Raw genomic sequence first — 13,272 nt, 5'->3', positions numbered from 1 at the left:
CACCGATTTTGCTCCTCCCCTCACCCCCCCTTTCCTTTCCCCCAGGAGAGGATTAAATACTGGAAAAGCTGATGTGTCACTGTACCCTTGAGCCTTCCTGTACTCTAGGGAATTCCCAGGGCTCAAACAGCTTCTTAAGGGATGAAGACCAGAAGGACGAATTAAAAGAACAAGTCCGAAAGATTTTGCCAGGTAGGAGGAAATGCCTTTTCCCAGGGAGAGTTTGGTAGGTGGGAACCCTACTTTGTTTCCATGTATTTTTGCAAATGCCCTGCTTCTCTTTCACTTCCGGGCAGAGAGAGACAGGGACACATAGACAGACCAACAGAAAAGAAGGTGATGCAGAGAGACCTTGGATAACAAAGAGATGGAGAGAAAATGAGATGGGGATGAAGATGTGGAGGAAAAACCCCAATGAGTATCTCTGTTAGATATACAGAAGAAGGGTATAACCTTTAAGATTCAAAGTATGATGAAAGGAGATCTGTAACTCTGAACTTTTGTGGAGTAGGAAGATGTGAAATATTTGAAGATTGGGCCTAGAATTTACCATCTGTGTGGAAAGGGGAAACCAATTTATGGGGATTCACATATGTCTCATGAATTATTTCACTGATGAGAATCTTTGGGAGAATTTAAATATGGAGATTAGAGTTAGAATTGTAAGGCCAAAGGAAGAAAGAAAACACTAAAGACTCAGGGAATAAATAAAGCTTTAGTAGAGTTATAAAACTCAGGTAAAAATGACTCTCTTGGAACAATCCTAGAGGCAATTTTGAGTTAGAAATAGAATTTTCTCCTATCTAGTTTGCCAGGATTCATAGAATTAGGCTCTCATTTTCCTTTCCATTTGACTACCATACACAATTTTAAGAAATAAATTAGATGATTATTTAAAATTTTAATGAAAAATTTTAAACATAGAACAAAAGTCACAGAATTCACAGGGAATACATGTACCCACCACTGAGATTCACCGTGAACATTTTAATATAGTTGTTTTTTTTCACATATCCATCCCTCTAGCCATCTGTTAATCCTTCTTATTTTTAAATGCATTTTAAAGTAAATTATAAACATCAGCAAATTCCCTAAATACATCAGCTTGCATAACATTTACTAGAGTTCAGGAAAATGATTATAAAGTACCTCAGGAAAAGTTAATGTAAAATTGACCAGATTCAGATTTTACGGGCAATTTTTTGATGACTGGGGTTAATACTTAGACATTTAAATTCACTGGACAAAGATAGGGATGGTGACAGATATTAAGGATGACTTCTGTGGGGTGAAAGGACCAAATATTGACTGAAAATTATTCCACGGGACTACAGGAGAACAATCTAGCATCTTTTTGTTCTCTTTTGTATTAATCTTCAAAAGCTAAGAAATTGGCCCAGGGACTTACAAATGTAGAAGGGTCCTTTTTATTTCAGCCCTGAGTGTGTGTATGTCGCAGGCCTTTGAAAGTAGTCTGCCATCACATATATTCTGTCTGGTAGATTCTGACTCATAGAAATGGGCTTTGAGAGGTCTATGGATGCATTTATTCCATCACTGACCAAGAGTAATGAAGACTTGTCTACATTTTTGCCAAAATAGCACCTATAGTGCATTAGGGAGTCACTAGGAAGTGAAATAATGGATGCTATCTACCTGATATTTTGGCCTGAAACAAAACACCATGAGTCCTTTAAAAAGATTCTACAAGAAATTGTTTTGCCCCAACATTCCAACCTAATCTTATGTCTTAGGTTTGAGCAACTCACTGTATACGTGAACTTCTGTGGCTGTGAGTTTTAAAAGATTCACCTCTGGCTGCACCTCTCCCCTGCCTTCTTGGGCATGCGTATAATCATAGACTGGCTCCATTTTAGATTTCTCAGAGATCTTAAACCAAGTCTCTTCTAATACTGTGCCTGTGATCTGGTTTTACTTATTCTACAAACTTGCCAAATGTTTAGTTTTTTTTTTCTTTTCTTTTTTTTTTTTTTTTAAAGATTTTTATTTATCCATTCGACAGACAGAGATCACAAGCAGACAGAGAGGCAGGCAGAGAGAGAGAGAGGGAAGCAGGCTCCCCGCTCAGCAGAGACCCCGATGCGGGACTCGATCCCAGGACCCTGAGATCATGACCCGAGCCAAAGGCAGCGGCTCAACCCACTGAGCCACCCAGGCACCCCGCCAAATGTTTAGTTTTATGATGTTTGTTCTGATTATATTTTTTTAATTCAAATGAATTAAAAATAAAATTATAATTAAAATATAAAAGTGAGCCCAATTGGCTTTGAGTCTTCTACTTGCCAAAAGATAATGGCCTAGGGGGCACCAATCTTCCCAAGAATGCCTCTGAGTCTTTGTATAGAACATTCTGTCTTAAGGACCTGAATTTTTTTTTCTGAAAAAATGAATTTATGCAACAAATTCTTTCTGAGCTATATGTCAGGCACTGGGGATATATCATGGAAAACAAAATTCTTTATAGTGCTTCTATTCTAGTTAAAGATGGGGCATGGCAACAGGTAATTCATAAAAACCATGATGAATATTACATAGCATGTTAGACGGTGATAAAAGAAGAAAAGAGGGAAAGCAGAGGGGGATAAATGGGGTTGTGTGCTGGGAGTACAAGGATGAGTAGCAATTTTAAGTAGAATGGCTATGGTGGAACTTACTGAGATGACAAGGGAATCAACCATGCAGATATATGGGGATATATATGATATATGGGACCATATGGGGATGTGTGTAGGTATATGGGGATATATGTGGATATATGGGGATATATGTAGACATAGATGGTCATATAGGATATATATGGGTATTTGTGGATATATGTAGTTATCTGTGGATATGTGTAGATGTGTGTGACTATAGGTTTATTTGTGGGTATATGGTTTATTTGTGGGTATATGGTGTTACATGGCGAAGAGCATTTCAGATGGAGGAAACCGTAAACACAAAGACCCTTAGCAGGGAGTGTAACTGGCTTATTTGAAGGACAGCCAGTAGGCCAAAACAATCAGGGTCTAATGTGCAAGGCTGAGAGGTGAGTTAGAGAAAACTGGGGGCCAGATTACATAGGACCTTGTAGCCTATTTTGTTTTTTCACTCTGAATGAAACAGGGAGCCATTGGAAGCCTTGGAGCAGAGGTGACTTTAGTTTTAAAAGGATTTTGCTGGATATATGTTGAGAATAGGCTTCAGAGAAAAAGGTTAGAAGCAGGGAGAGCCATGGAGGTTGTTTTAATAACCAAGCAAGAGAGATGATGGTGGCTTGAACCAGCCTGTTTGCAGGAGAAATGATGAGAGGATCAGTTTCTGTGTAAACAGCTTTAAACACTGATCCAGCATGATTTCCTCACAGGTTGGATGTAGGGTGCGTATGAGAGAGGAGTTAATGATAACTCCATGGTTTTTGGTCAAGGTTGTAGTTGCCAGGAACTGAGAGAAATGAACAGATGGAGGGAAGAGGAAAGGAGGGAGGGAGAAAGAACAAAGGAGAGCAAAGGGAACTGTTCTAGGTGCTGAGCATATATTAATGGTAAAGACACAGTTTTAATAAATCCCAGTTATCCACTGAAATAAATGTACAAGTTTCAGGGAGTGAGTTGCCATCAGGCTTGGATTAGGAAGGTGACATGTAAGCTGAGTTTTGAATGGTGAATGGAGCCTGCAGGGGTGTGTGTGTGTGTGTGTGTGTGTGTGTGTGTGTGTGCATGAGCACGTGTGTACTGGGGCCAAGGAGTAGTATGCCACCTTCTAGGCAGAGGGAAGGAATAAGACATACTCTGAGTCATCCAAGTCTGAGTGGACTTGGCAAAACACACTGACTTATAATTCTGTAAGCTCCAGAAAGATGTGTAGCGTGGTCAACACTTCTTGCAATCTGCAAAGAAATATCATTACCTTTCCAAGGGGCGATAGGTTTGTGTTGCTGAATTTAGTGGGTAGTTTTTCAGTTTGTCTGTAAAAATTTTATTATACACTATTTAAGATATGCACAAAAGATACAAAGAACTGTTCAATGGCACTTGTTATTTTTAAGCTGAGGCCCTGGAGACAAAAGTGAAAGATTCAACCCAAAGAACATAGCTAAGATTTCCTAACATAAGATTTCCAAGAGCTTATCTCATCCAGGTGACCATCAGCTTGCTGTCACACCTGGTGCACGACTTCTCTGATTTAGGGAATTTTCTCTCTGCTGTAGCACGTCCGTTCCTATATGCTTTCATCATAGTGTGATTATTTCCTAGACATAATGAAGCAGAAATGTAGCCACAGCTCTTTGATTCAAGCAATGCATTCTTTCCTCTTAGAATAAAAAAATTCTGAGGCTTGGTTCTATCAGTGAGAAAGGGTTCAGTTTTTGGAATTTTGTTTTGTAGACTATTTGCTTGACGAAAGTAATGGTAACCTCTCAAGTTTTATAGCTTTCTACAAAGTCTTTCCTACTGCATTAGCTTATGCTATCTTCACAGTAACCCTTCCAAACAGTGATGGCACAGTATCATTACCTCTATTTTATGCTGACAGAGCTGTGGTTTAGTGAGTTCAAGAGACTTCCAAGATGCCAAATAACAAGAATGTGGTAGGGTTGACTCTTGAGCCAAAAAATTCGAAGTCAAGATCCATGCAATTTTTATTGCTCCACACTACACTTTCTTTCCAGATTCTGGAGCAACTTTCTTAAAGGACATCAAAGAAAAAAGGGATTGGGTGTATGAAGCCCTAGACAATTGAAGAGGGCCACTGTGCCCTTGTTTACTACTATGACCTGCTCCTTCTATGTTTCTTGGTGATAGGAAGTAGGGAGTGGCAGAGTGTCCTGACCTGCTCCAGGTGTTTAGAGGGGCCTAATCTATTTAGTGGATTGTAGGCATTCTTCCTGAGTGAAACACTTGAGAAAGATAGGGTAGTTATTCCCATTTCTGCCAGAACCAAGCTAATGAAATGCTGGGGTGATGGAGTTTCTAAGCTACACATAACTTGAAAGCATTTGAGTATTCTTTTCCCCTTGGATTAAATCACTCAGCAGTTCAAACATTTATATAATGATCACAAAAGGGAAAGATTTATTAGTTTCAACAAAGAATCCAGCACTGCAAAGATTTCTCGGATTGTGGCTCCTCCCTCTGTGTGTTCACAGCCCAGTAAGGCAGATAAATGATTAGGCTATGTCAATACGATATGGCAAAGAGAGTAGATGACCTATGAGTCAGACACAGTGGGAAACTAGGTGAATCAGTATATGAAAAGGGACTAGGATATTTAAAAACTGCCCAAGAGCTGAGATTCTATTTGGTTCTAAAATTTTCAACACCTCACAAATTGTGTGCTAGTTTTGACATGACCACAGCTGATGGGAGTGTCATGGCTATGATCACCCATTTCCTGCTTTGCACACTGCCCTGCTGAACTCTGCCATTGCAATTCTTATCCTTCCCTGGAGGAATGCTCCAGGATTCTGTATCTTGTTATTTTTTTTCTGAGCCCCATGACACATTAATTTTCATTGAAATGTTTGACACAGCCTCACTCAAATATGTTACAACAAAGTTTATATAAATCCAAACAGTCATAGGAATTGTGAATGGGCACAGAAAGCAAATGCTAATGTTTATGCAATAGGTTAAGGCTAACCTTCATTTTTCTTAACTGTTAAACATGCCATGTGCATTCTAATGTGATGTGTATAGAAGAATCTGTTCATGTCCCCCAACTGTTTGCCTTCTGGAGCTTCCTGTGGCCCAGATGTGGTACATTCCAAGACCGTCTTGTAAGAAAACCAAATAATACAGTGCTTAAAATAATCCTATTTAAATGACCAGAAAAATTTTGGAAAAAAAAAAGAGAGAAAGAACAGTGTTCTTTATTATTTCAGGGAATAGAGTATAATTAAAAAACAAATTGAAAATTTGTGTTAATTTTGCACATTTGCATTGGGTCTTTCATCTAAATATTTTGAAGCTTCTGCTTACCTCTCAGTCAGGTACGTATAGGAAAAACATTTTTAATTGATCACCTCTTCCCTTTCCCCACTTAACGGGTAATAGACACTTGGCTTTTCTCCATGTGGCGTTCAAGACGCTGTTGAAAGTAAGTGCAGCACACATCTGTCTGGTTGGTAACCACAGCATGCTAAATGCAGAGAAGAGTAGTTATCAAAGTGTGGTGCCTTGGATCCACTCAATATGCAAGTTCTTACCACAGAAACCTATTAAATCAGAAAACTCCGAAGATGGGGTCCAGGAAGCTGGGTTTTAACAGGTCCTCTGAATGATTCTGATACAATGCTCAATCTAAGAACCACTGGCATAGAACATTAGAGATGGCATCTTTTCATTTTATTTTTGAGGGGTTATTAGAGGGAGAACAGGAAACTCGAAGGAGACTAGTGTATAAAGCACAGCTGGTTTAATTAAATAAAGTGAAGGTTGTTTATGGTTGAAGACTGAGAAACTCTACCCAGTTCCCTCTTCTATCCCACCTTCTGAGTTCACACATTTCAGAAAACCAAAGACTCCATGAGATGTATGCCCTCAGAGCTTATGCAGAACAGCTGTGTGAGCTCCAAGAAGGCTTACCCAGTTTCCTTGCACTCCAAAATCTTATCTCTCAAGGCCTTGGATGAGCTCAATCTGGGGTTGTCCAATATCTCTTCTGAGACCTTGCATGTTCTGTTCCATACCTAGAAGGCTCTTTCCCCACTTGCTCACTTTTAAATTTCTATTCCTCCCTTAAATCTCAACTCCAGCATCATCTGCTCTGTGAAGCCTTCACCAAGTGAAGGGAGATGTTCACCCAAGTGTTCCTTAGCACCTTGTACAGTTTTCTATATTATTTTGCTCATGTCACATATTACAGTGTATCCATCTCTTTTTCTCCACTAGAGTTCCAAGTTCTTCTCTCAAGAGAAGAACTATTTCTTTAATATTATTTCTAGTGCTTGATATATTATTTGGCAAACAGTAAACACTCAATAAAAAAGTTGCAAAGTATTACAATATTTTTTCCTCTCTCTCTCTATGAATTATTATAATTCTGCTGAATCTTTGAGAGTAAGTGGGTGACCTTAAGACCCTCTGCCTCATATTATCTATATTTCTTAAGAACAAGGACTTTCTCTTCCATAACTACAACACAAAGATCAAACTCAGGAAATGTAACATTGATACATAATTATTATGTAACATTCAGTCCATATTAAATTTTTACCTGTTGTCTCCCTTTATGTCCTTTACAAGCGTTTTTTTTTTCCCCAATCCAGGATTGTTCATTGTCTTTAATTGCCACTTTTCCTTAGACTGTTTTAACCTCAGTTGGTTCCTTAGGTTTTCTTTGTTTTTTCATGACACTAATATTTTTGAGGAGCCACAGGTCAGATGTTTTTTAGACTGTCTCCAACTTTTGTTTTGTATGATTGTTTCCTCACTATTAGACTTAAGTCATGGGATTGGAGGAGTACTACCATATAAGTGATGTAGTTTTCTCATGCATCACATCAGGAAGTATGTGATATTGGTATAGCCTACCATTGTTGGTTACATCATGTCTACCATGTTTTTCAGTTGTAAAGGTCCATTTTTGCCCGCTGTAACTTACAAATAATGTGTTAGGAGATACTTTGAGACTGTGTTAAAACCTTTTCCCCAACATGTGTCCACCCAATGGTAGTTTCATTTGATGATTGTTCCCTCAATCGGTTATTACTATGGTGGTTGCTTGCCAATTTTTTGTAATTTTTTTGCTTGTAATTTTTTGTAGCTGAATGAATCAATCTTAGAAGATAGATGGTCCTAGTTGACTATTGAACTATTTGACTTCTCTGAGCATACTTTGAGGGAAGTGTCATTCTACTCCACACCCATTAGAACTATTTCCAGAAAGAATCAGTATTCTATGCTAGCCCTACCTAATGGTACTTCATTTAATGGCTCAGTTTTTTTTTTCCCTCCACAATGAACTCTATATGTTCAAATGCAAAACCCCTTCAGAAACTTAAACTAGATATAGACATCCTCATGAAATTGTATATACAATATAGGTATTAAGTTCTTAATCTATAGAACTTTTTCTCTTCATTAATGTAAATACACATATGTGCAGCTGTAAAATGTTTATAAACTTCTGACTTTCCCACTGGATTTCCATGAAGAGCTCTGGTACTTTATTTATAACTAACTAAAAATACTCCTTATTTCTTATCATTAGCTGCATTAATACTAATAATTAGGATATAACCGAATATGAAGATGTAGATACCCTACTTGAAGGTTTTCTATTTTATCCAACTTTATTAATCCAAGAGTTAAAAAGTTGCAGTATAGTATTTTATTATAACAATAATAATAATCATAAAAATAACATCTGAATTTATTTTGGATCATTCTTCTTGGCCCTTTCAAACTCTCAAGCTCTTTACTCTCGAGCTCTATTCTTTGTGATCATGCATTTGTTTACTTGCCATTAGATAAAAGTTTATTAGGGAATAGGATATTTACAGTCTTAAAGTATCTTCCCTCAAATTACCTATAAGCCTCCATGAGGAGGCATTAGTGGGAAGTTGATGTTTCTCTGAGGAACCGAGAAATCCAATTGTTTCACATCTATTATTGGAATATTATTGGACCAACACCCTCTGGAGTGTTTGCAATATAGTAGGCAATGTAGTAGATGTCCCAAATCAGTACCAAGCCCTTGAGAGTCATCACATAAACCTCAGAAGGGGAACTGGCTAGCTCAAGTCCACAAAGCAAATGGTCAAACTGACACCAGAATTAAGGCCTGTGGGCCTCTTTTGAGGTCAAGGCTTCTCCCAGTATTTTCTGTTACCATAAAGTGGTAAAAATAGATGTGGTTATCCCATATCCTTGAGTCATTTGTAAGTAGTAAATTAAGCATGCACAGTAGGAATGTGTCCTTAGGGAAACAGGATGGCTCCACTTAGGCTTTCTGGAAAGAGGGCCTCAGTTGTTGGATAGCTGGGATTTCTAGACATCATGCTATGATTTCCACACAACTTTCCCCTAAAAGGGCCCAAGACTGCAAAGTGATGTAGACACAAGGAAATACTTGCCTAAACTTTTTGATACATTTAAAGTATGCGTTTAAAGTTTCCTGAATTTCTTAGTGTTTCCAGTATGTAAAGTTTCTCCCCCCAAATAGATTATTCAGTTTTCTAAACATAAAAGCAAGGTTTGTAATTCCATTCTCTGGAGCACCCCACACAGCGTTTTGTAGATAAAACTGTGCTCTCTGAAGACAAATTGGTGGATACAGGAACTTAGGGCTTGAGTTCGCGTTTCTACCCCATGGTAAATTGTTCACAGGTCTTCATTTTACATGAGTTGGGCTCTGGAGAGTTGAGTGACAGTCTGGACTTGGGGATTTTCACTGAGGGGTTAGAATTCCTGTCATGCGCTGTACCTAGGGTGGGATTACATGGAACAAAGCCTGGCAGTCCATGGCCGAGTAGCTGTGGTTTGCTACTTAGCCTTGTTGGGGCCCCATTTCTTCATTTCCATCAACAAGAGGAGCAGAGTAAGGTCTGCTCTGTTGGTCTTTCCCAGATTTGAGGTGAGGAACATGGAGATATCAGCATAGTAACTTAAAAAATAGCAATCAACTGAGTGAAAATTAAATGAATTAAGTAAAAAATATAAATTAAAACACACACAAAAAATAACCTCCTTATGAGTGCACAATGTAGAGTATTACTGTTCCTCTACTTCTGCAGATTCTGAGTTTCAAGTTAGAGGCAATACTTCTTTACTTCATAGTGGGTAGGCAAGAAGACTTATTTTTTTTTTTTAAAGATTTTTTATTTATTTATCAGAGAGAGAGGGAGAGAGAGCAAGCACAGGCAGACAGAATGGCAGGCAGAGGCAGAGGGAGAAGCAGGCTCCCCGCCGAGCAAGGAGCCCGATGTGGGACTCGATCCCAGGACGCTGGGATCATGACCTGAGCCGAAGGCAGCTGCTTAACCAACTGAGCCACCCAGGCGTCCCAAGAAGACTTATTTTATTTAACAAGCACTTAAGGAGTGATTTCTATGTACCAGGCATAGGTGAAGCGTTTTACGGTAATGAGCTCACTTAATCCTGATGGCAAGATTCTGAGGTAGATGCCATTCTGCTTCTAATTTTATAAATGGGGAAACTGAGGCACAGGGCAGTGAAGCAACTTGCCCGAGATCAACTACTAAGTAGTGGGTCTGGGATTCAAACTCAGACAGTCTGTCAAGAATCCTTACTTTCAGCTCCCTGAGGATGCTGAGGATGGCTGGCTAAGAATATAAAGAGAAGGTGTTCCCTGTTCCATTTGAAACCTCATTCAACGCGAATTTCTTCTTCTTATTTTTTTTAAAGATTTTATTTATTTATTCGACAGACAGAGATCACAAGTAGGCAGAGAGGCAGGCAGAGAGAGAGAGAGGAGGAAGCAGGCTCCCCACAGAGCAGAGAGCCCAATGTGGGGCTCGATCCCAGGACCCTGGGATCATGACCTGAGCCGAAGGCAGAGGCCTTAACCCACTGAGCCACCCAGGCGCCCCGCGAATTTCTTATTTTTAAACACGTGGACTTCTTTAGAGTCAAAAAAACAGAAATGGAATTGGCACTGGATAATTTTCACTGAGGCCTTCAGAAATTAATTCAAGTCTGATATTCAGCTTCTTCTGGGAACATATAAAATATTTCCAGGCTATCCTGATTTTATCAGGCCAATGTGCTCCCAAGATATTTGAATATTTCTGTATGCCACAAATATTTATAAGGTCATCCAATGCTTGTATACAAATACAAACAAAATCATCCAGAAATGTTTATGTTCCACTGAATGAATTCAGTGTGTGAGACAGAAATTCTACCCATGCCCCATATGTTTCAGACTTTTCAGGTCATATCTGGACAACTTTAAACAGTGAAGTCTGAGGTAGTCATGCCAGGTGTTTACAAAACTCTTCCTGAGCTGGGTCAGCAAGACCATCTTCCTTGCATAATTGAAACAATGTAGCAACAAGCCCTTTATTTATTTATTTTTTAATCAAGTTTCCATTAGTCTGGGGAAAGACATGTTTATATATATATATATTTAAAATTCAACTTTTTGAGATATAATTAACATATGACATGATGCACTCATTTTAAACATATGAAGACAGAATTTTAATTATGAGGTTTTTTTTTTTTTTCCCTCCCTAGGTCCATATCCAGAATGGAGACTTGGAAGGCATTTTGGGAGTTCATCTTTCTTGCAGCTAGTTTTGGCTTCATCAAGTCACAGAGAATTGGTAATGCAATGGATTCTCTAAGCTAGAAATGATGACCTTCCCGGGGACCTATGGTAGTGACTGTCTTAAAAGAAAATAGTACAGAAGCTTTATAATCAATGGAAGGGAAATGCTTCTTTTCAGGAGAGCTTAGAATCTAGAAGCTTTTCGGGAGCAGTGGGCACATGATTTTTTTTTTTCAAAGCTAAGCCTCAAATGACCAAAAAAAAAAGCTATTAAAAAATGCTATACTTCTGAATGCATTTCCAGGCTCTCAAATGCTTCTGTAAACACAGACCTATTCTCTTGATTCTGCATTTTGCTTTGTCTCCTTTGGCAGAGCTGTTCTGAGACGTAATTGTCGTCACAAGATGGATCGCTTCACTAAACGCCAGTGACACCTTTGTATTTTTTTTGCAGTCATTTTAACAGATTGTTGTGACTTTTCACGATGAAAGTCTCAGGAAGAAAAGATTGTTTGAGTAGCCTGAAGCCCCACTGAGACAATATTGAGGTTTATATATTTATATATAATTACACAATACAATTGTTGGGGGGGGAAAAAAACAACACATGCAGCTCTCTAAATTTTCCCTCCAGTCTTTCCCGCTATTGGGAACAGAAGCTGTGACAGTCTGTCTCTTCATGTTTCAAACACCTTCTAAAATGACAAAGGGCTGGTGGAGGGGTTAAGAAAAGGAACGATGTATAAAAATGCAATACATCTCTCTAGGTGTACGTCTGGAACCCATACTTATTTGCCTGGAAAACCATTCCACAACTGTGAATTTTCTCCTAACTGGAAAGATCAGGGCAACACTCTCATGTCTGTGTTTATCTCCTCTGAAAGAGTTGTAAAGAGGACAAAACACTCAGTCATGCCTACACGGCATTGCATTCTGGAGAGCCAAAGGGAAATAATGCTTAAAGGTCCATCTGCCTTTTCAATAATCATGATTCCACTTGGCTTTATGACCAAGATTAGACAAACTTCTGAGAAGTGGGACTCTGGAAACTTAAAGTGATTTCGTGTCTCTGGAGCACACCACTTTTTGTCAGCCCTTCTCTGCCTAAACTCTTATAGGGTCTTTGCCTTTCTATAATATAGACTTTTAATTTAATCTTCTTTATGGCAGTCCTGGATGTCAGGAGACCTGGTTTCTAACTGGTCTATTCTAACTGATATATGTGAGTAATTTGCCTTTCTAGGTCTTATTGTCCTTATCTGTGAGGTGGACAAACTGGATTCATTCTTCTACATTGCATTTTTCATTTTTAAAAAAACGTTATTTATTTATTAGAGAGAGAGTGAGAGAGCACAAGCAGGGAGGGGAGTGGAGAGGGGGTTGGAGAGGGAGAAGCAGACTACCTGCTGAGCAGGGAGCCCAATGTGGGTGGAACTCGATCCCAGGACCCTGGGATCATGACCTGAGCTAAAGGTAGATGCTTAACAGACTGAGCCACCCAGGCACCCCTATACCTGCATTTTTCAATATGGTGGCCATTAGCTATATGTGACTATTTAAATTAGATTAAAATTCAGTAAAAATTTAAATTTATTTTCTCATTTGTGCTAGCTACATTCCAAGTGCTCAATCACCACATGTATCTAGTGGCTATGGTATTGTATTATATAACCTCATAGGATTCTTTCTAGCTCTAAAATTTTCTGATTCCCTTATTTGGTTTCATTAATGTTCAATATTTCCATTCTTATAAGAGATATCTTCTCCCTTTGTCCCTCCTTCTCTCCTCCCCTGTTTTCCAAATATTTCCTTCCTTGGATATTTTTCTGGGTGACTATGCTAGACACCCGAGTGATGGACAAACAAACAAAAGATAGGGTATCAGTTTGCACGGAGCCCACTCTCTAGTTGGGGAGATTGCTATTAGTTGAATAAGCACATTGATGAATGTTACATTAAAAAATGGAAAAATGAACACAATTCTATGAGAATTTATAAAAAAAAAAGAAAGGGAAAGAAACTCAGCAGATGGAA

The 13,272-nt window shown here is 38.7% G+C and overlaps 1 protein-coding gene across 4 annotated transcripts in view; it reads left to right on the top strand.

Moving 5' to 3' along the window:
* Positions 1–83: 83 nt before the first annotated feature.
* LOC125104624 (collagen alpha-4(VI) chain-like) overlaps positions 84–13,272 on the top strand; it is a 127,574-nt gene continuing 114,385 nt past the window's right edge. For 2 of the 4 annotated variants that reach the window (XM_047737253.1, XM_047737246.1), the window contains exons 1-2: positions 318–446; positions 11,205–11,293. In XM_047737253.1, the coding sequence (XP_047593209.1) occupies positions 415–446; positions 11,205–11,293 (121 nt within the window). In that variant the 5' untranslated portion in view covers positions 318–414. Of the gene's footprint in view, positions 193–212; positions 227–317; positions 447–11,204; positions 11,294–13,272 lie in introns of those variants that run through there. The other 2 variants (XM_047737261.1, XM_047737271.1) reach the window with 2 other exon arrangements.

The sequence above is a fragment of the Lutra lutra genome, chromosome 1 (assembly GCF_902655055.1).
Source record: "Lutra lutra chromosome 1, mLutLut1.2, whole genome shotgun sequence".
NCBI lineage: Eukaryota > Metazoa > Chordata > Mammalia > Carnivora > Mustelidae > Lutra > Lutra lutra.
The sequence above is the reverse complement of the archived record's forward strand: the minus strand, read 5'-3'. Positions and strand labels throughout refer to the sequence as shown.